The sequence below is a fragment of the Tympanuchus pallidicinctus genome, unplaced genomic scaffold (genome assembly GCF_026119805.1).
Source record: "Tympanuchus pallidicinctus isolate F22 unplaced genomic scaffold, pur_lepc_1.0 scaffold22, whole genome shotgun sequence".
Classification (NCBI taxonomy): Eukaryota; Metazoa; Chordata; class Aves; order Galliformes; family Phasianidae; genus Tympanuchus; species Tympanuchus pallidicinctus.
Genome location: NW_026294739.1, coordinates 19,651,361 through 19,668,991, shown reverse-complemented (window position 1 = coordinate 19,668,991; position 17,631 = coordinate 19,651,361). Strand labels below are relative to the sequence as shown.

The following is a 17,631-nucleotide window of genomic DNA, read 5'->3' as shown; positions in this document are numbered from 1 at the left end:
TCCTGCTATTGTGGCCTGAGAACCCCAATGGTTTTACATAGCCTTGATTTTTTTTTTTTTTTTTTTTTTTTTTGTGTCAAACTAACTATTTCTTACCACTTGAGATTAATAAATGTAAATGCTAAGCTTTTAGCAATGACCTAGCTTATCTGCTTTTTCTATACAACTGCAGTCTGATGACCCGTTTTATGGGTGATAATGGGAAGGAGGGCATAAGGCAGTAGTTCTGCATATAAATTTTCTTGAGATACAGAAGATGGAAGCTGGACAGCTCAATGGAAAAAAAAAAAAAAAAAAAGAAAAAAAGAAAATACTGTGAACATCTCAGCCTTCATTTTTGATCAAAACCTGATTTTCTTACCCATGAAACAAGGGGTGGAAGGCTGCCAGATTGTCCCAGGGTCGAGTTGCTCTTGGTGAGCTCCCCAATAGGCTCCAGCACTTGGCTTGGCTGGAACCCAACACCTAACTGGTGCCTTCAATTCCTGCCAGAAATTGAGTCGGTCAGGCTCTCGAAGTCTCAATAATAATAACTGCTTTGGAAATGATCTTCACAGAATGTTTACCTGCCTGCAAGTTAGATAAGAGCTTATGTCGTGAAATCTAACCTCCAAAGTTCAGAGTCTTTTCTCCTGTTTGCATGCGTCTAGCCACCGCTTGTTGGTAATGGAAGTCAGATATAGCACAAAGAGAAGGCGTTTGTAACACAACTGTGTTTTCAGACAAAAGCAAAGGCTTTTAAGGATGTCACTGCAGAGCCCTGCGTTCTTTCTAAAAAGGCTCCATTTTGTGGCGTGTAAAGTCTGAGCAGAAAGAAATCCGTCTCAGAAGAGCTCTGCTGTAAGAAAAGATACATTACAGCAAATTAGGCTTTCTTTTATGTTTTGCTCGTAACTGTCATAGCAGGGGAAGGCAAACTCTTGTCTAATTTGATAAAATATCTTTAATTGCAGCAGTGCTACTCGCAGTTTGGGCTGGGTGCTCTGTTTGTAATCATAGCTCTAGTTGTGCTCCACAATCATCTCCAATCACATCCAATTAGCAGTCGTTAGTCTGTTGTTGCTTAATTCAGGTGTTCTGAGATGTTCGGTTTCATTATTCATACCTCGTGTGCAAAATTGAAGTTAAAAATGAGTACTATTACAGGATTCCATTGTACTGATGGGCTTTTTTCCTTTCGTTGTAGTCATTCCTGTTGGTGTAGAAAACTTCATGTAGGTCCTGCAGTTAACTTTGAGGAAGTCGCTGCTCATGCTAAAGGCGATTTCATGAAGTGGGATAAAAAGAAATCCAAGCAGTGTTTTTTGCTTTTTTTTTTTTCGCCCAATAGTTTGGTTTGGAAGTTATTGTTGCAAAATAGCATTGAAGCTTAGGAACATGAGAAGGAAAAAAGAGAGTGAAAGAGACCAGCCGTGTGTGTGGTTTTGGAGGATAAGCAGTAAGATTTGGAAGGACTATTAAATGCCAGGTTACAGGATTTAGTCCTGAGAGCAGATGTTGGAGTGGGCCTTCTCCATCTCAGAGCACACGCTGAACATTTCCTGATCTTGCACCAGATTAACGGCAGGTTGAGCCCAGCACAGCAGCCCTGGCTGGTGCCTTGCTTTTTTAAAGCTGTTCTTTAACTTGCTATTTAAACTCTAAGCTTGGTGGTTTCTTTTTTCCTTTTACCAGTTTTTATTCTGATTTTGAAGGACTTATTCTTGATGCGTGCAAGGGCAAAGCACTGATGCATCTTTTGGCTCTTTTCAATCATCAGCTATCATTTTAATAAGAAAAAATTAATACTGTTGATGTATGTCTAACAAGGAGTTTTATTTATTTATTTTTTTGTTTGGTTTCACATCAAGATTTCCTGAGATCAGGGTTTTTTTTAATGATGCACTAACAAAGGCAAGCAAGCTTTTCAAGGATCCACCTCCCTGGGGAAGGGTGGGCCACGAGCACAGCAGATAAATTGGATGGTTGATGCTCTCTGTGTATAAGAATGTGACAAAGGGCTGGAGAGGAATGCATGCAGCAGTAATTTTTCTCTGAAAAAGGGAAAAAAAGATGTCTGTATAAAAGGAGGTGCTAACTGGTGGAAGCACAGGTTCGACAGCTGGGGGATAAGGTGGCAATGAGGGAAGCTCTCTGAGAGCTGGCTGGAGAAAAGTCTGTGCCAAACTCAGAGATGTTTGCTCTACTAATCGGGAGCTTGTTAATAACAGCTCAGATTTACAGTACTTCATAACAGCACAAGAAGAACTATTCCTCCAGTTATTGACTTTGTGGAGAAAGGAAACCTAATAAAGCATAAGAGTGCTTAATCAATACACGTGTAGAACCTTGCCTGGCTGTCAGAATGAGCAGCATTGTTTTCTATTCAGATGATAATCTATAGTTTGTGCTGGAAGTGATGGATGTAATTTATGTTTTCAAGACAATTACTGTCCAACGCTGACTGTTATATAGATCTTGCATGAAATGAAGAAAAAGAGAGATGCAGGAGCTGGGCGTGAGCATTGTGCGCTCTGTGTGTAACGATGCTGTGTTGCGTCTGTATTCACATGAACTGTGTGATGTCACAGCACTGAGTGGCCTATAAAGTTCAAGTCAACTTTCCCAGGCTTCAGGATTTATTCAGACATATGGTTTTGGTTGCAGACCATCTGGGCTGTAGTTTTAAAAGCAGTGTCTGAAGCCTTGTGGAGTTACGCATTCTCTGCATCTCTTAGCTCTTTCAAAACCGGAATCGAATTATTTAGATCTGTAAATGAAAAGTTGTCTAGTGTGCATTATAATTTGGAGGCACTCGCCTGTTACACCTCCTTGTGAAACAAACAGCATGCATGCCAATGTACTTCTTTGTTCATGTACCAGGCACTTGTCTATCGTAAGATACTCAAATAGGTGTGTTTAAGTTGCACTAGATATACTTACACTCTCATTCAGCACATTGATTTTGTGCTGCAGTGCTTGCAGGACTTTCCCTGCCTGGTGCAGACCTTGAGCAAGCCTCAGTCCCTGCAGGCAGGGCAGGCTTTGTGCCTCGTTGCTGTGGAAGATGCTGAACTCTGTGCTGTTGCAGCTCAGCAGCCCATACACAGTAGAGGTGTGCAGGGCACAGAGTTAGTAATACTGCAGGTCACCTCTGTTAGGTCTAAATTTGGAATTACTGATGATAAACTTCTTGTCCAATGCCTGCATTTATATAAAATTTGTATTTATTTGTGGGAAATCTTGAGTCATCTCAACTTAGCTAAAAAAAAAAACTTGGTGAAAGTTCATTTTCTCTGGAGCTGGGCATGTTTCAGGTTTGCTCTGCTTTGGGATACTGTGGGACAGTGGCATCCAGCAGGAAAGCAGATGGCTATTGGGATCAGCCCTTCTCTGTTCAGCACATGGCTCTTACGTATATTTATTTGAGCAAAAGTGATCCATTTCAAGACAAACAGACATGCTCCTCGACTGTGAAGATATCAAATATTTGAGATTTTTGAACAAATAAATCCATTTGTACGTAGGGCAGTTCTGTAATGCCTCACATTGGGAGTATGGGACATAGGGATATGCCTACAATCTCCATCCATGAATGCTGCTGATTTAAAATGCAACATCATTTTTTTCTCCACATGCGGCAGATGTCACGTGCAAGTTAATATTAAGATCATCCAGATGTTTGCTCTTTTTAATTTCTTTTTTCTTTAAGACTTCCCACTGCAGGATTGAAAGCTCACATGGAGCACATCCCATGGATAACATTTTTGTGTTGCAACATTGGATCTATAAATAAATGTGAAAAATAGCAGTAGAAAGCATCACATTTATTTTTCTGAGGTGCCTACAGCATGTCATTACAGATGGATTGATAGTCCTGATAACATTGAACTTTCGTCAGCCCCAGCCTGGCAGACTTGTTACATGTCAGAAATTTCCTGTCGTTTTTCTTGCTATCCAAAAGGCAAACATATTTGCAACCTTGAATGACATTGAACATGGATAGCAGACAGAAATTTATCATTTGACAGAATTGTTGTCGTCTTTTCCTTTTTTCTTTCCCTCTTTTTTTTTTTTAACTGACAAATCTGTAATCATATAATATAAAAAGCAGTAGATATTTGGTAGTATAAAGCAGTGAAGAAAACAAATAATGGGGCAGAGAGAAGGAAATAAGGGACGCAGGATGAGAAAGAGATGAAGAAGAGGAGTTTGTTAGTTAGGACAGCAAGTGCTGCTGCTGGGGCAAAATGTCCAGATGGGCCACAGGTTTTAATGCTTAATAAGAAGATTCCTGATTGAAAATAAAAATGTGTGGCAATCAGGAGGAAAAACATTTTGTACATTAATATGCAACAGCACCGTACACTTCCGTGTAAGTTATTATTGTGAAATCAAGGGGATAATGATTACTCATCTGGAAAGGTTTACTTTCAGTGCTTTGGATGAAAATATCGGTATTTTCCCAGTTGTGTATTGGTGCTAATCAGTTGGGTTGTGCTTGGTAGACCACACGATGTAATGTTTATGTCAATATTTTATGCTAGGAGATCATGTGGTACTATGGATGCTGAACTAGAAAACATGAGTTCCTCACATAATTTTGTTTGCAAAAGAAAGAATAAGAGATTTTACTAGTTTTCAGCACTATTAGTGCTAAAGATGTGGAGTGGGGTTACTGTGCAGCTTATCACTGTTTATTACCACGAGGCGTATTGAGATGTGTGCTATTCAGAAGGAGAAAATCACTTAGAATGCGTCCGCTTTGCCAGCCCTCTGCGCGATGCTCGGCGCTGCCGTGCCTTCTTCCTGTGCTTTGAGGAACAGGACTGAGATCTGTCACTTGTCATATGTTCTCCCAGCTTCTTGCTGAGAAGCAAACAGACGAATGTCTTATTTTGGTATGGTTTGTTTTTGTGTTTCGGGGTGTGCAAGTGTTTTTCTTCAGAAAATTTTCTCTCTAAATCACCAAATCGAGAGCATCTTTGCTGGCTTTGTGTGGGATAAGCTTTGGGTTGTTGTGTAGCTCTGACATAACTGAATATTTTTTAATGTAGCCTGCCAGTGTCACTGGGGGTGAAGAAAGTTTTACTGCATCGCACTGAATGTAGAGCTGTAGAGTAATGAGGTCTTTGAGCTTATGCTGGTCCCAATCCACATTGTCAAATGTTGATGTTTCTTTGTATGTTTGTTTGTTTGGTTTTGAATAATCTGAAGCCTTCCTTAAAATTTCTTTTAACTCTTTGATTTTTAACCAAAATCTTAAGCCAATTAGTAAAATTGATCTCAAGCTCTTCAAAGAACAAGCCTTGGTAAACCTTAGTCATTAGCAGCTAAGGACTGCTGTTGAAAGCAGTTGTTGACTGCTGTTTCTCTAGGGTACATATAGGAAATTCATTCTTTCTTGATTTATTTTTTTTAACATAACTTTGTATTTCTTTTGGACAAAATCGAGTTAGATTTAAAAATTAAAAAAAATGAAAAAAAGAGAGAAAAAAAATCCATATTTCCCTATTGATGTTGCAGAGTGTCTCTCAATGAAGTAATTGCTTCCATTTGTACAGTCAAAATATTGCTTACCTTCTGTTGTTTAATCATCCTCCTCCCAGCTCTCTTGCTCTCTAACCTGATTGCTGGTTGACTTTGCAACTTGCACTCAAGCAAAGGAGGAAAGTTTCTCCCATTGCGGGTTGAACTGTGGGGCACAGTAACACAGATGGGAGTAGAGATGACCAGAAGGGTCCTTATTTATTTCTCAGTGGCTTTCTCATTCTGTAGAACCAAAATCATATGCATTGTTCTTAAATAAGCACATAGAATCTGGTCACAGCCCCTTTTACTGACCACTTGATCTTTTTACTGACAGATGTAAACGAGTGCAGCACTGAGAACGGAGGCTGTCAGGACCAATGCTGTAACACCATTGGCAGCTACCACTGCAAATGTCCAGCTGGCCAGAAACTGGGGGAAGATGGGAAATCGTGTGGAGGTAATGTGCTGTCCTGTGCCTTACAGCTAGTGAGGAATCACAGAAGGTATTGGAAAAGAAATAGAAGTGCTAGCTTTTATCTGGAGCCACCTCAAGAGTGTGCATTCAGAGCTGTTAAGAATACCGATCGTCTCATGTCTGGATTATAAGGATATAACTCTAAGAACACTTCAAAGGGCTGTGTTTTTTTCTTTTGAAAAATGGTTATTGCTTAACCTGGATTGGTTGTGCCATGTTCTGATTATGGAATTTCCATCATCAGTTTTAAAAACCTGAAGAAAGTGTGTATGTTTTATAGCATTTTGTGTCTCTAAAACAAAATGGGTCTTATCAGAAAATACATATACATTTTTGCATTTCAATCACAATTCCACAGCTAGAGATTAACAGAATAAAAAAGGATTTAAAATCACATGCTACATAAACCCATTTGTCTTCTTCCTAAGGGAAATAGGAACCCAGTTTCTGCATTATGGGGTAAAATTTGTTCTTATGCAAAGGTTTGACTTTCTGTAAAACTGAAACATCACGTAAGCTTATATTAGAATGCTTAAGGATTCACTAAAGTCATATTGGTAAACATGGAGCGGATGTAAAAAAAAAAAAAAAAAGCCCATTGGATCTGTTAATCTGCAGTCAATCTACAGTCATTTTATATTTATCTACAATCATTATATATGTATATAATAATAGTTTTCTGATTTTTCTCAAGAGGAGAGATGTTAGGTACGTTTTTGTGAGCCGTGTTATCTCTTTACAAGAAGCCTCTGACTTTTCCTGTTGCACATCTCACAAATTCCTTTCCTCCACGATTTCGTTTTACTATTGCCCTTTAACATGTTCCTTAGGACTTGTTGCAAAGCAATGTATTTCTTACCTGTGATCACATTCCTTATTTTAATTTTATGATTATACATCTCCACTCCTTTTCTTTCCTCAAGAAGTTTTGTAGAAATATTTTGCAAGGTAAGCTATCATTCAATGTTGAGCTTGACAATGTATTTTATTTATTTGTATTTATTATTTATACATTATTTTATTATCATAGTTTTTCACTATGGTCCTTGGTGCTTTCTTTTTGGTCTTTTGAGGGCTGAAGCTAGAAATAGTATGCATGATTCCCAGATCCCTGCTACTTCAGCTCAGTCTTCCCTTGCCCTCTTGGTGGCCAATTGGTGATGCTCCTGTGAGCCAGTGTGTGGGTCTGTTCGTTGATGAATACTGACTGCAGATCTGCTTAAAAGTTTACCAAAACTTGTGATTTTCAAAAGTAAGGGTCCTGTTCATTGTAATCCTAGTTGTTCAGCGTGTGAGAGTACTGCTTCAGTTAACATGGGTTTGTATCAGTTAGATTAGTGTTCCTCTGTACGAATCTGCTATTCTTAAGATAGTCTTCAAATTCTGTTATTTTGGCATTCTGTAAAAACTCAGAGCTAGAAATACTTGATTCATGTGTTACATAGGAATGGGAGAAGAAAGTACTGTTAGCCATTTTGAAGCCTCTGAAACCTTCTAACAAAAATGGAAACGTGCAATGAGCTGAAGCCACTCGAGTCATAGATCAAGGGGAATGCAGCAGTGATGATAATTGCACCTGAACTTTTGTGGTGCAGGTAACAACAAGGAGCATATGGCTGTACTTGCAGCAAGGCACTTTCAGCAAACTCGTAGCCATCAGATTTAGCAATGTAAGTGACTCAGAGGTTGAGGGAAACACGAGCTCCCAAAAATACTGTGCGTGTTGCTGGAAGGTGCTGATCTCTCAGGACTTGGTGCTTTATTGATGCAATGGTTCTGCAGTGCTCAAAGGGCTCTTTTTGCAGATGAGGGCAAAGCAGTTTCTCAGGTTAGCCAGCGTTTTGGGGGGAAGAAGGCTGATAGTCATTCTGGGTAGTTACATTCTTTTTTATAGCTTTGCTGTGCTTTATGTCAGCTCTTAGTCTAAACTGTAGCATTAAATGGCTGCGCTCTATTGTTCTGCTCCCATTATCTGTCTCGTGGTTGGTTTTATTTCACTGGTAACTGAAATGATCAATTGCTGTAGAGTGTGGGTTTTTTGTCAGCCAGAGTACAAACAAGGCATATTGTTACAAAAGCTCATGGAAGAAGTGTAGGTTTTATTCAGTAGGTCATTATTAGTGCAAAGATTGATCTTGTTTTTCAGAAACAAAATAGAGCATCCATCTGACAGAAAGAAAAGATGTCAGGAAATTACTACCAGAAAAAAAAAAAAAAAAAAGAAAAAGAAAAAAAAGAAATGTTGTTAGCTATTTGTAGCTGTTTAACATTGAGGAGGAGAATGGTGAATAAAAATTCACTAATCTGGCAACATAATGAATTGTATTACTGATTAGTCAATAATAGCTGCTTTTTGTGAGCTGTGTTAGGAAACTCAAGAGCCGAATCTGACAGTGGGCAGTTAATAGGAGTTGAGACGCTCAGCATCTCAACCTTCTTTGTCATCAAAGGTGTCCACAGGACACAAGGCTACAAGAATATCAACAAGACAACGGTACAAACAAGCATCATCCTTAAATAAAAAATAAAAAAAAAAAGGTTGCTGCAGTTAGGATTCAGCAAACCTGGCCTTGGGGTGGTTCTTTCTATAAAAGCTGTATGGGAAAGGGCCCCACAACCCAGGGTACCCCATGCTGTGCCCCTTCCAAAACTTGTAAGGAATGTTTCTCACTGGTTGTGGTCTCTTATGGAATGAGATGTGATTCATATACGGTATGTAACATCTTATTTCAGTGAGGGCTACTGGCATTAATAGGCAGTTACAGTAAGATGAAGGCATATGCATCTATATGGAAATGCCAACCAAAGTGGTGAGCTGATTAGCCTTTCAAGACTAATTAACTACATGTTGTAATGCACCTTTAATCTCCAGTCTTTATGGACAGAACTTAAGTTTTCTTATTTGACAGAGAAATATTTTTTGGCAGATAGTCACATAGGCATTACGGATTTTGACATAAAGCTCATGCTTGCCTCTCACTCTTCACACAGCCTGTTGAAATTAATGATGAAAGAGGATTTGGATTTAAATCTCTGCATCTTACAATAAATTAATATTTGACATTTATTAGTACATGGCTGAAGACCTTATTCTGTGTCCAATGCATCTGTAGCAGCATTCAATATTTCTGGGGGCAGCCTGGCTGATGTCAGTGAGGGAATTTGCTCAGAAAGTTGTAGCTTGGTCTGAGTAAGGGAGGAAAAACACATATTTGTATGCAGAAATTGGCTCCATCTTTGTGCAATAGCTCCTCATTTCTTGGGCAGAAGTAACCTTGATTCCTACATGGTATTCTGTGATACATATAGTATTCTCTATCTGTATTGTATATCAACCTGAAACAATTTTACTCAAGCATCACAAAAAAAAAGCAAAAATGTTATTTTCTAAACATTAATACCATTTTTAAGCTCACCTATCAGCACAAGCTCAGATCTGTAAAGCGTGCTGAGGCTGGAGCTACAAATGCATCTTTTCACACATGAGTAAGCTACAGAAGTCAAACGAAAAATGTTGTGACCTTATGTTAACCTTCTTTGGTAAAATGTCATTTCTTATTTATATTATTGTGTTCTCATCTGTCAAGGCAGATGAACGAAGTCCTATGATTAGCTGTTGATGAAAAGAAGCTTTTATTTTACTGATCAGGACAGTATTGCAATCAGTGCAGCCCAGTCCCTGGGCATCCCTGGGGGCTGAGCCCAGCTCCAGAGCCTGGGCAGATCCCTGACCTTTGCAGGAGAGGCTCAAGGAATGGCCACCTTCAGAGGACGTGTGTGACTTTGCAGTGCCACTGCTGTTTATCCAAGTAATGTAATAGTTGTTGGTGTCAATCATTTATCATGATTTCTTGTCTGATGGGAGCTCTCTAAACACTGCTTCCACAGGGAAGTTAATAGCTTGACTAAAAGGAATGGTGAAGGATTTGTTAAAGTGTTTATTAGGGCGACCTCAGAATTTATTTAATCTGTAAAGCTTGAGATTTTGGTCATAACTTATTCTTGTAAAATACTGTTTTTTTGCCAAAGAGAATAAGCACACTAATTCTGTATTTGGACTGGTTTCCCTGCCATCAAATCAATGCATCACACTTCTGCTGTGTCCTGTGAAGAAACTGAAGGACATAACACTGTGCACCTGCAGAGCAATGCTAAGTAGTTGTTTTTCCTTTTTATTCTTAATTATTTACTTATTTTAACTGAGGAAGAGGATGCAGTCTGTGGGAGGGTGTCTTATTTCAGAAAGTTTGTGGTTTCGTACTGCTGTGATGTGCAATGGCACAAAGGAGAACATGGAAAAGAAATGATAATTTACAAGAAGAAATATAGATCAGACTTGATTATACATGCAACAAGTGCCACTCAGCTTGAACCCAAATCTTAAAGTAACCCAGTGAAGGCACTCTTTGATGTGCAGAAGCCACCCATCCCTCTTTATCTATCTCTGCTTCAAGATTCTGTCCTGAGATATGGAAATAAAGCAAAGTCATAGCAATTGCCCCACAGTTATCTAATTATCTGTGACTTACAGACTATGCCCACTTAATGTCCAATTCCAAAGGAATTCTTTTGGAAATTGACGCTTCTCTTTTTGTTTTACCTCTGGTTCTTTTGGAGGAATGAATGCTGGAGGTCATTCTAGCGTCCTTTCCTGTGCACTCCCGTGCTGCATTAGGAGCCAGCCAGGATCGATAGATGCTGGGAGCTGTTGCACTCTCCTAGGCAAATAGTGTCATCTTTCTGCATTTGTCTCTCTGTGACAGTATTACAGCCAAAAATATACTCAGAAATAAGTAGGAAAAATTACAATGGATTCGTAGTAAAGGTAGCATTAATTGTAGGTTATTGGACTTTTAAAGTGAATTACCTGAATCCTGATTAATGGCGAGCCCAAGGCAGGCAGAAACCTGAGCTGAATTTTGGGTTGCTAATTGAAGGCTGACAGCACACAGTGAGTGCTGCAGGTTGGTTTGGTCACTGCCCTCTCATTCTGTGTGCCCCTCCAAACCTAATCCGCTCAATTACTCACACAAACCTTTTCCATCTTATTAAAATGTATCATATACTAAACTTAGCAAAATCACCCTCACTTCAGCTCTGACCTGCTTCTCTTCTACCGGGGAGGGTGGGGGATGAACACAGCGCTCGAATCGAGCAGGGCAGACAGGACCAGAGACTTCCAGCCTATATCTTGAGTAACAGTGTGGCACTTTTAGCCAGGAAGAGAACCTGATACTCTGATAATCAATTCATTTTAGAATTTCAATTGCATTGCATTACACTTTTCCTGATTCATGTTTGGCCATTGCAAAAATCTCCCCTTTCTAATCTGTGGGACAGAGAAGGCTGAATGAAATCACGGATCCCTCGAGGTAGGTGATCTAGCAGCTATAAATACATCCATTGAAGAGTGCACTTGTTTACCCTGGGTATGTGTGCTTAGTGGAGCCAAGGACACACACTGGAAGATTTTGGTCACTTTTTAAACAGGAGTTTCACACTAACCAGTTGGGTGCAAGCAGGTAGAGTCAAGAGCAACACCTTAGCAAGGGGCTCCAAAGCAACAGCTTCAGTACAGGAGTCCTACACAGCTCCCTGGGCAGGCTGGATCCCAGGTCCTATTCTCTTCTTTTCCATGGAAGACTTTTTTTCTTTTTTTCTTTCCTGACTGTTTCTGTTTAATTCAATTGCAGCATTTCAATAAGCCATTTGCATGAAGTAAATGCAACAAGCAGTTTAATTTTAAAATTATGTAAGGATGGCTTTGAGTCTTGTGTAGTTCTACATATATACATACGCATATATGCATTATATATTGATATGTAATATGTTTCCTACAGCACATCTTCTGCTATGTTCCAAAACAGCATGATTTTTAAACAGCGTGGTATTATTCATAAAGCACAGAAAACTGGCACCTTGTTCTGCGTGTCAGCTATCAGATGAATTATTGATCACTGTTCTGACACAGACTGAAAGAGAAAAATTGTTTCTCAGTGGCACAGGCCTCCCAGGTAACAGCAAGCTCAGAGTCCCAGCTCTGCTGCTCAGGTCCGTATGGCACATGAAAGCTCACCGTGTCTCATAGCTGGCTGTGGGCTCTATCAGCAGGGTGGAAGTACTGTCTGGAACCATAACTTGCTACTATCTTTGGAAAGAAGTGGTTGTGTAAAGTGCTGGGAGGATGGCAGTTGTTGCCTTCATGGTTTTTCTGTATGCAGTGCTGTTCATTTGTGCAGAATGCTGGGGGTGGTCAAACATGCTGCTGTGATAACTTCTCTTTGTGCCAACTGATGTACAAAGCTTTACTGGTCCTCTTTAGGCAGTGAAAAGATTGGAGGTTGGGAAACACTGCAGTATTTACTACACGAGTCAGGGATTTCATCTGTTTTAATTAGTGGATGCAAAGAGCTTTGAATAGTTAGACGAAAAGCACAGTACATGACAGCCCTATTATTGTCCAGACAAAATAAAGTAGTTAGAAATAATATGACAAAAATGATAGACTGCAGTACAAATATATTTTGAGGCTTTTCTAGGGCTCTGATTAGTTTATATTAGCTAGTTTTTGGTATTTGTGACTACCTTTGAAAGGCAGGTTACGGAGCATGTTAACGTTCCACTGGGCTGATTGACAATAATTAGTTTATTTTAAAGGAAAGGAAAGAAACACGGTATTGTTGCAGCTGACTAATGTGAATTAAAAGCGAGGTAATCTGTTCTGCAATTACGGAGATACAATGATTGCTGCTGTCAGAGAAGAAAATACACTCATACTTTCAAGAACCATTGTGTAGGAAGAGTTTTGCAAGCCTGAAATTGAAGCCCTGTTCATGGTCTCCGAAATTACAGTTAGTAATTTTATGCTGAACTAAGAGTTTTGAATACTTAAATTATAGCTTGTTTGTAGCAAGGTATTTACCAGCAAATATAAGCATCTTATAAACAGCACATGAGTCATCTTGGTGTTGGTTTTGAGCACATCGAAAATGTAAATTGCTCCTGAATTACTCTTGCGGAGAGAGGCAAGGCTTGGAAACCTTCAATTCGTGTTTTAAATGGAAATTATAAAAGGAAAAATGTGCACATTTGCCTTTCAGTGGAGAGCATTGTGCAGGGTAACTATTGCATTCTCTATAGCTTTGCCTACAGGCTTTGTAAACAGTGATGAGCAGCAGATACAGAGATATGCAGAAGTACGGCTCCCCAGTGCTGTTTATATTCCTCTTTAGAAGCATTTAATGTCATCTTTAATGGGGACAATAACAGAAATCCCACTTTTTATTGAAATGCGCCTGGATTTTATGAGCTATCTGATATGTCCCAGGAAAAAAAAAAAAAACAACATGGAACTTTAAAACAATTTGTGATAGAATCTAGAGCGGAAATCTGTCAGCCTCTCTGTTCAAAGCACTGGCCTGGAGGAAGCGATCCAGACGTGACTGTCAGCAAGATAGCAACTGCTGGGAAGGCTGCAGTTCCTTATTAAAAGATCAGTAGTGTGATCAGCATCGCATTGGATTACTTAAACTTCAATTACATGAGTACCTGAGGGTTTTATCTGGGATTTATTAGAAGACTGACTTGACATATACCTGCTGGTGGTGCATACCAGATCTTTGAAAGACCCACCTGAACACCTTGTTAACTGTTCCTATCCCAAAAGGGATGCGGTGTCAGTGGAGGAGTGTTTTGGGATGTTTGATGCCTCTTCACCTGTTCTTATGGAGGAATCTCTGCAGTCACGGCTAACATATGTCATATAGTGTCAGGAAGAAAATCTCTGTAATATACTGTCTTTTCCTTGCTGACAATTTATGTTTTAGAAGTTCAGTCTGGTGTTACGATAGCTCTAGTGGGAGCATTTTGAGGAGGCATCAAATGAATGAATGGCTGTAGAGCAATTTCAGTGAGCTGGATTTTCAGTAATAGTGTGGGAAGTACTGTGGTCTCACCTGGGGGATGAGATATGCTCAGCTCAATATTGTGTTATTTCTTTCCCTATCTTCAAATACTGACAGCACTGCAAGCATTTCACGTGTTGAACAAAACAGATCTGACTGGCAGCTTCTCCACCCTAACCAATTATCACCAGGACTGACTTCTGTTCCACTCAGTTAGCAAGATGAGACTATCCAGGTGATGGCAGAAAGCTGCATCCCAACCCATGCAGGACGTTTGTCTCAAATAAGCATTTATGTTTCAGATGAGCAGAGTGCATGCACAGTAAGCAGGAAACATCAGATTATGAAGGTATTTGCGGCATTATCCTTTTACTTGCATATTTTACCTACTGTGGAAAGACATCTCTGTGCCCGACCGCAGTGAAGATGCTCATTGGGCACAGCAAGTGTGCATTAATGCTGCTACAAACAACAACAAAAAAGAGGTGTTCTCATAACAGTCCTTTCTCCCTTTTTATTCCATGACTGTTGTTTTTTTTTCAGTTGACGTATCATGCTAAGAGAAGATGCTGATGTTCCAACACAAACCTCCTTAGTACCTCTTCAGTTCAAACCCGCACAAGAAATTTGGCTGCATTGTGCTGTTGCTTATTAATGCATCTCCTCATGTATATCCTTTCCTCCTTTGCCACCCTCTCATCTCCCAGCATGGCCTAACTGAATTGTGCAGAGGAATTGTCTTTAAAAATTGATGGCATGATGCAGTCCCACAACAAAGTGTCCTGCTGCTGTTGTGCCTCACGTCACAAGCTATTCCAGTAGCACTGCCCTGTACCTTCTGATGCAAGTGATATCAAAGCCTCCTTCTTAAGCAGAAGTTACACAAGTGTTCAGCCCACTCTGTGGCAGTGCACAGGCAAAATGTCCTCTTCCAAATTCACTGTTTGCAGCCACTTATCCTGGCAGCAGTTTGTCACTGCAAGCCTACGTCCATCTACGTGGGTTTCATATTGATGTGAATTGGAGTCATCCAGTGGGTCTGGCTGCCAAAATATCTATTAGCGTAACCCAGCACGGAGGCCGGTAACCCTATCAGTCTTCCTTCTTGGCTGTAATTCTCTGTGACGTGTACTTTGATCTGAGATTCAGAAATGGATCATTCTTTTTTCATTAAAAAAAAAAGGCGAGAGAAATGTGCAGATTTGCATTGTAAAAAGAAGATGGAAAGTATTTATTCACTGCTAAATGCAAGCGTTCAGTGTAGTCTGAAGGCTGCCCATGAGAATTCAAGTGTTCTTTAATTCTATACCCTGACTTTCTTTCAAATCATCTGACCCCAATCGTTCCTTAAAGCTCACATATAGATGTCTGCGTGCGTATATTTAATGAGGAATGCCTTGAAACTCTAATTAGGGCTGCTTGACTCCAAAGCAGTTTACATATCGCAGGCTCACACAGCTATCAAACAGATGCTTCTTCTTTTTTTCATTCAGCTGACATTTTCATTTTCTCTGCATATTTTGAGGACTGAGCAATGATGTGTTTTGACTCCTGAGGCTATAGATGGTATCAAAATGAGGATTAGAAATGAAACTTTACCTGTCAGTTAACTTATTAAGCTTGTCCTCCACAGCATCTATGCTTTCAAATGGCCTGTTTATTGAATTTGAAATAGTTTTCATTCCTGACCTTGTTTCAATTGAATGGACAGTTCTAATTACAATCTTCAGAGTTTTCAACTGCAGCATATGGTTTGTATATAGGACTGTGGATGAAGGGCTCTTGACTGTTTATTGAGTTAAACCACCACTAAATATCTCAGGAGAGACTGGTGTGTCAGGCACTGAAATTAAGCAGAAATCAGCAGTGCAGCTATTGGCCATTTTGTCTTCACATCCCTCTGCCCGTGAGATCTGCTCCTCACTGAGGAGTGAACTGAGATGGTGGGACCAGGATAGGTGAGGAAGAACAAGTCTCTGCCCACCACAGTGCGGTTGCATTGTGTCAGTCTTTACATGAAAGACAATATTTAAAACAAATGAACAGCAACCACCAACAAAACCACCAGGCCCCAAAATGAATTCAAATTACCAGAGTTTTTGTCAAATCAAACTCCATTCTCTCAAATCAGCCATGGACCCACTAATAAGGTTGCATGCCATCTCACAGCAGTTTATTTGTGCGTTTATTGTCCAGTAAGGCCAGTGACAGATCAGGAAATTGAAATCAGGACTTGATTGGGTGAATTATTCCATCCATCAGTGCTCCAGGTGTCTCTCCAGATGGAGGGTGACTGCTCTGGCTGCCCCACGTTCCTCCCTGAGCAATCTGTACTTTAGAGATGACTCTTTCCTCTTCCCTCTTTGAAAAGTGTCAAGAAATCAAGAAATGCATCTCCCTTCAAACCTGAGCATAAATATGTATTACCCAACATGACTAGTGTCCCATATATGACTTTCATTTAGTATTTTCCTCTGGTGTTCTAGGGGTATGGGAGGGGAAAGCCAACCTAATCACAGCTTGAAGTCATTGAATCTATGAGGAAAAACATCAGAAATATAAGGCAAGATATCAACCACAGGGTAGAAAATTCCCCTCTTTGAGGTGACCGATTCAGCAGGGAGGTCTGAAGAAAGGAGACAGACTGAGAGTCAGTGAACCTTCTCCAGAAAGCTGTCTTTCTGTCTCTCCTTCTGTCTTTCTCTAATACCATTCATTTTCAGAGGAAGGTAAGTAATTAGATAACACGGAAAGCTTGTTTCCATGCATGACTAATTGGGTAGCCCTGCCGAAATAGGTGCTTTGTGCTTAATCCCAGGCAAAGAAGAAATACTGTGCAAAACTCACTGCACTAACAAGGGTCCTCATTCAGTGAGCAATTGGTTCTCAGCGACTAAATTGGGTAAAGAATCTCTTAACCATCCCTTTTAACCAATCTCTTATCAGATTTGACATGCTCCTTTCAGTATGACTCGCTCAAGCTATTCCATTAATTAATTTTGTTGCTTCCCTCGGACACCTGTGACTTACTGAAATTTAAGTAAGCTTCAGCAGTGATTTGAGCTAACCTGGCTGACTTTGAAGTGAAGCAGACAATGGATGCTCATATAATCCATTGGAGGGGCCAGAAAAGGGCAGAGACAAATGCCTGAGGAGAGAAAATAAAAGCCTGGGAGCGGCAGCAGTTTGAAATGACCCAGCTAACTCTACAGGAGCACATTTATCTCTGCTGAAAGCTGTTTCACTGAGGTGTTTTAACATCAGTTTCCAGTGGACCACTCAAGAGAGCTTGTCAGGTATTTATGGCATTTTTGGTGAAGTAGAAAAGAAAGTTCATGGAAGATTTTGCAACGTAAAATCTATCAAAAATTGCTCTCTTTGCAGCTCAGTTTGATTCAGTGAAACAGAAATAGGTTTTTAATTCAAATTAGCAGGAATTCTGCTTTTTCTTGTTGAACTTTAGACTTAAAACCTGTTGTATTTTATTCCTTACAGTCAGTGCTAATGTCAAACAACCTTCAAAGTGGAAAAATTGAACAAATATTTTTCTAGCACCAGGAGGTCCCAAACTCCTTGAATCAAACTTTCAAACCTCAAAACCCCTTTAATGGCCGTAAAGCAGGGGAGATCATTTTAAAAACTTCTGCTTAAGGAGCAAATCATGTCACGCTTCATAGTAAGTACATTTGTGAATGGATTCACACTGGCTGTCAAATTGCAGGCATTTCCAAGCACAAGACG

General features: G+C 39.9%; 1 protein-coding gene across 7 annotated transcripts in view; it reads left to right on the top strand.

Annotated features, from left to right (window-relative positions):
* Window positions 1–17,631, top strand: part of LOC128082672 (multiple epidermal growth factor-like domains protein 6) — a 160,061-nt gene that overhangs the window by 82,222 nt on the left and 60,208 nt on the right. For 6 of the 7 annotated variants that reach the window (XR_008207775.1, XM_052687082.1, XM_052687084.1 and 3 more), the window contains one exon: window positions 5,846–5,968. The exons of the other annotated variant lie outside the window; for it this stretch is intronic. Coding sequence is in view for 5 of the 6 variants with exons in the window: in XM_052687082.1 (XP_052543042.1) it covers window positions 5,846–5,968 (123 nt within the window). In the remaining variant the exon portion in view is untranslated. The remainder of the gene's footprint in view (window positions 1–5,845; window positions 5,969–17,631) is intronic. 7 annotated transcript variants of the gene reach the window in all.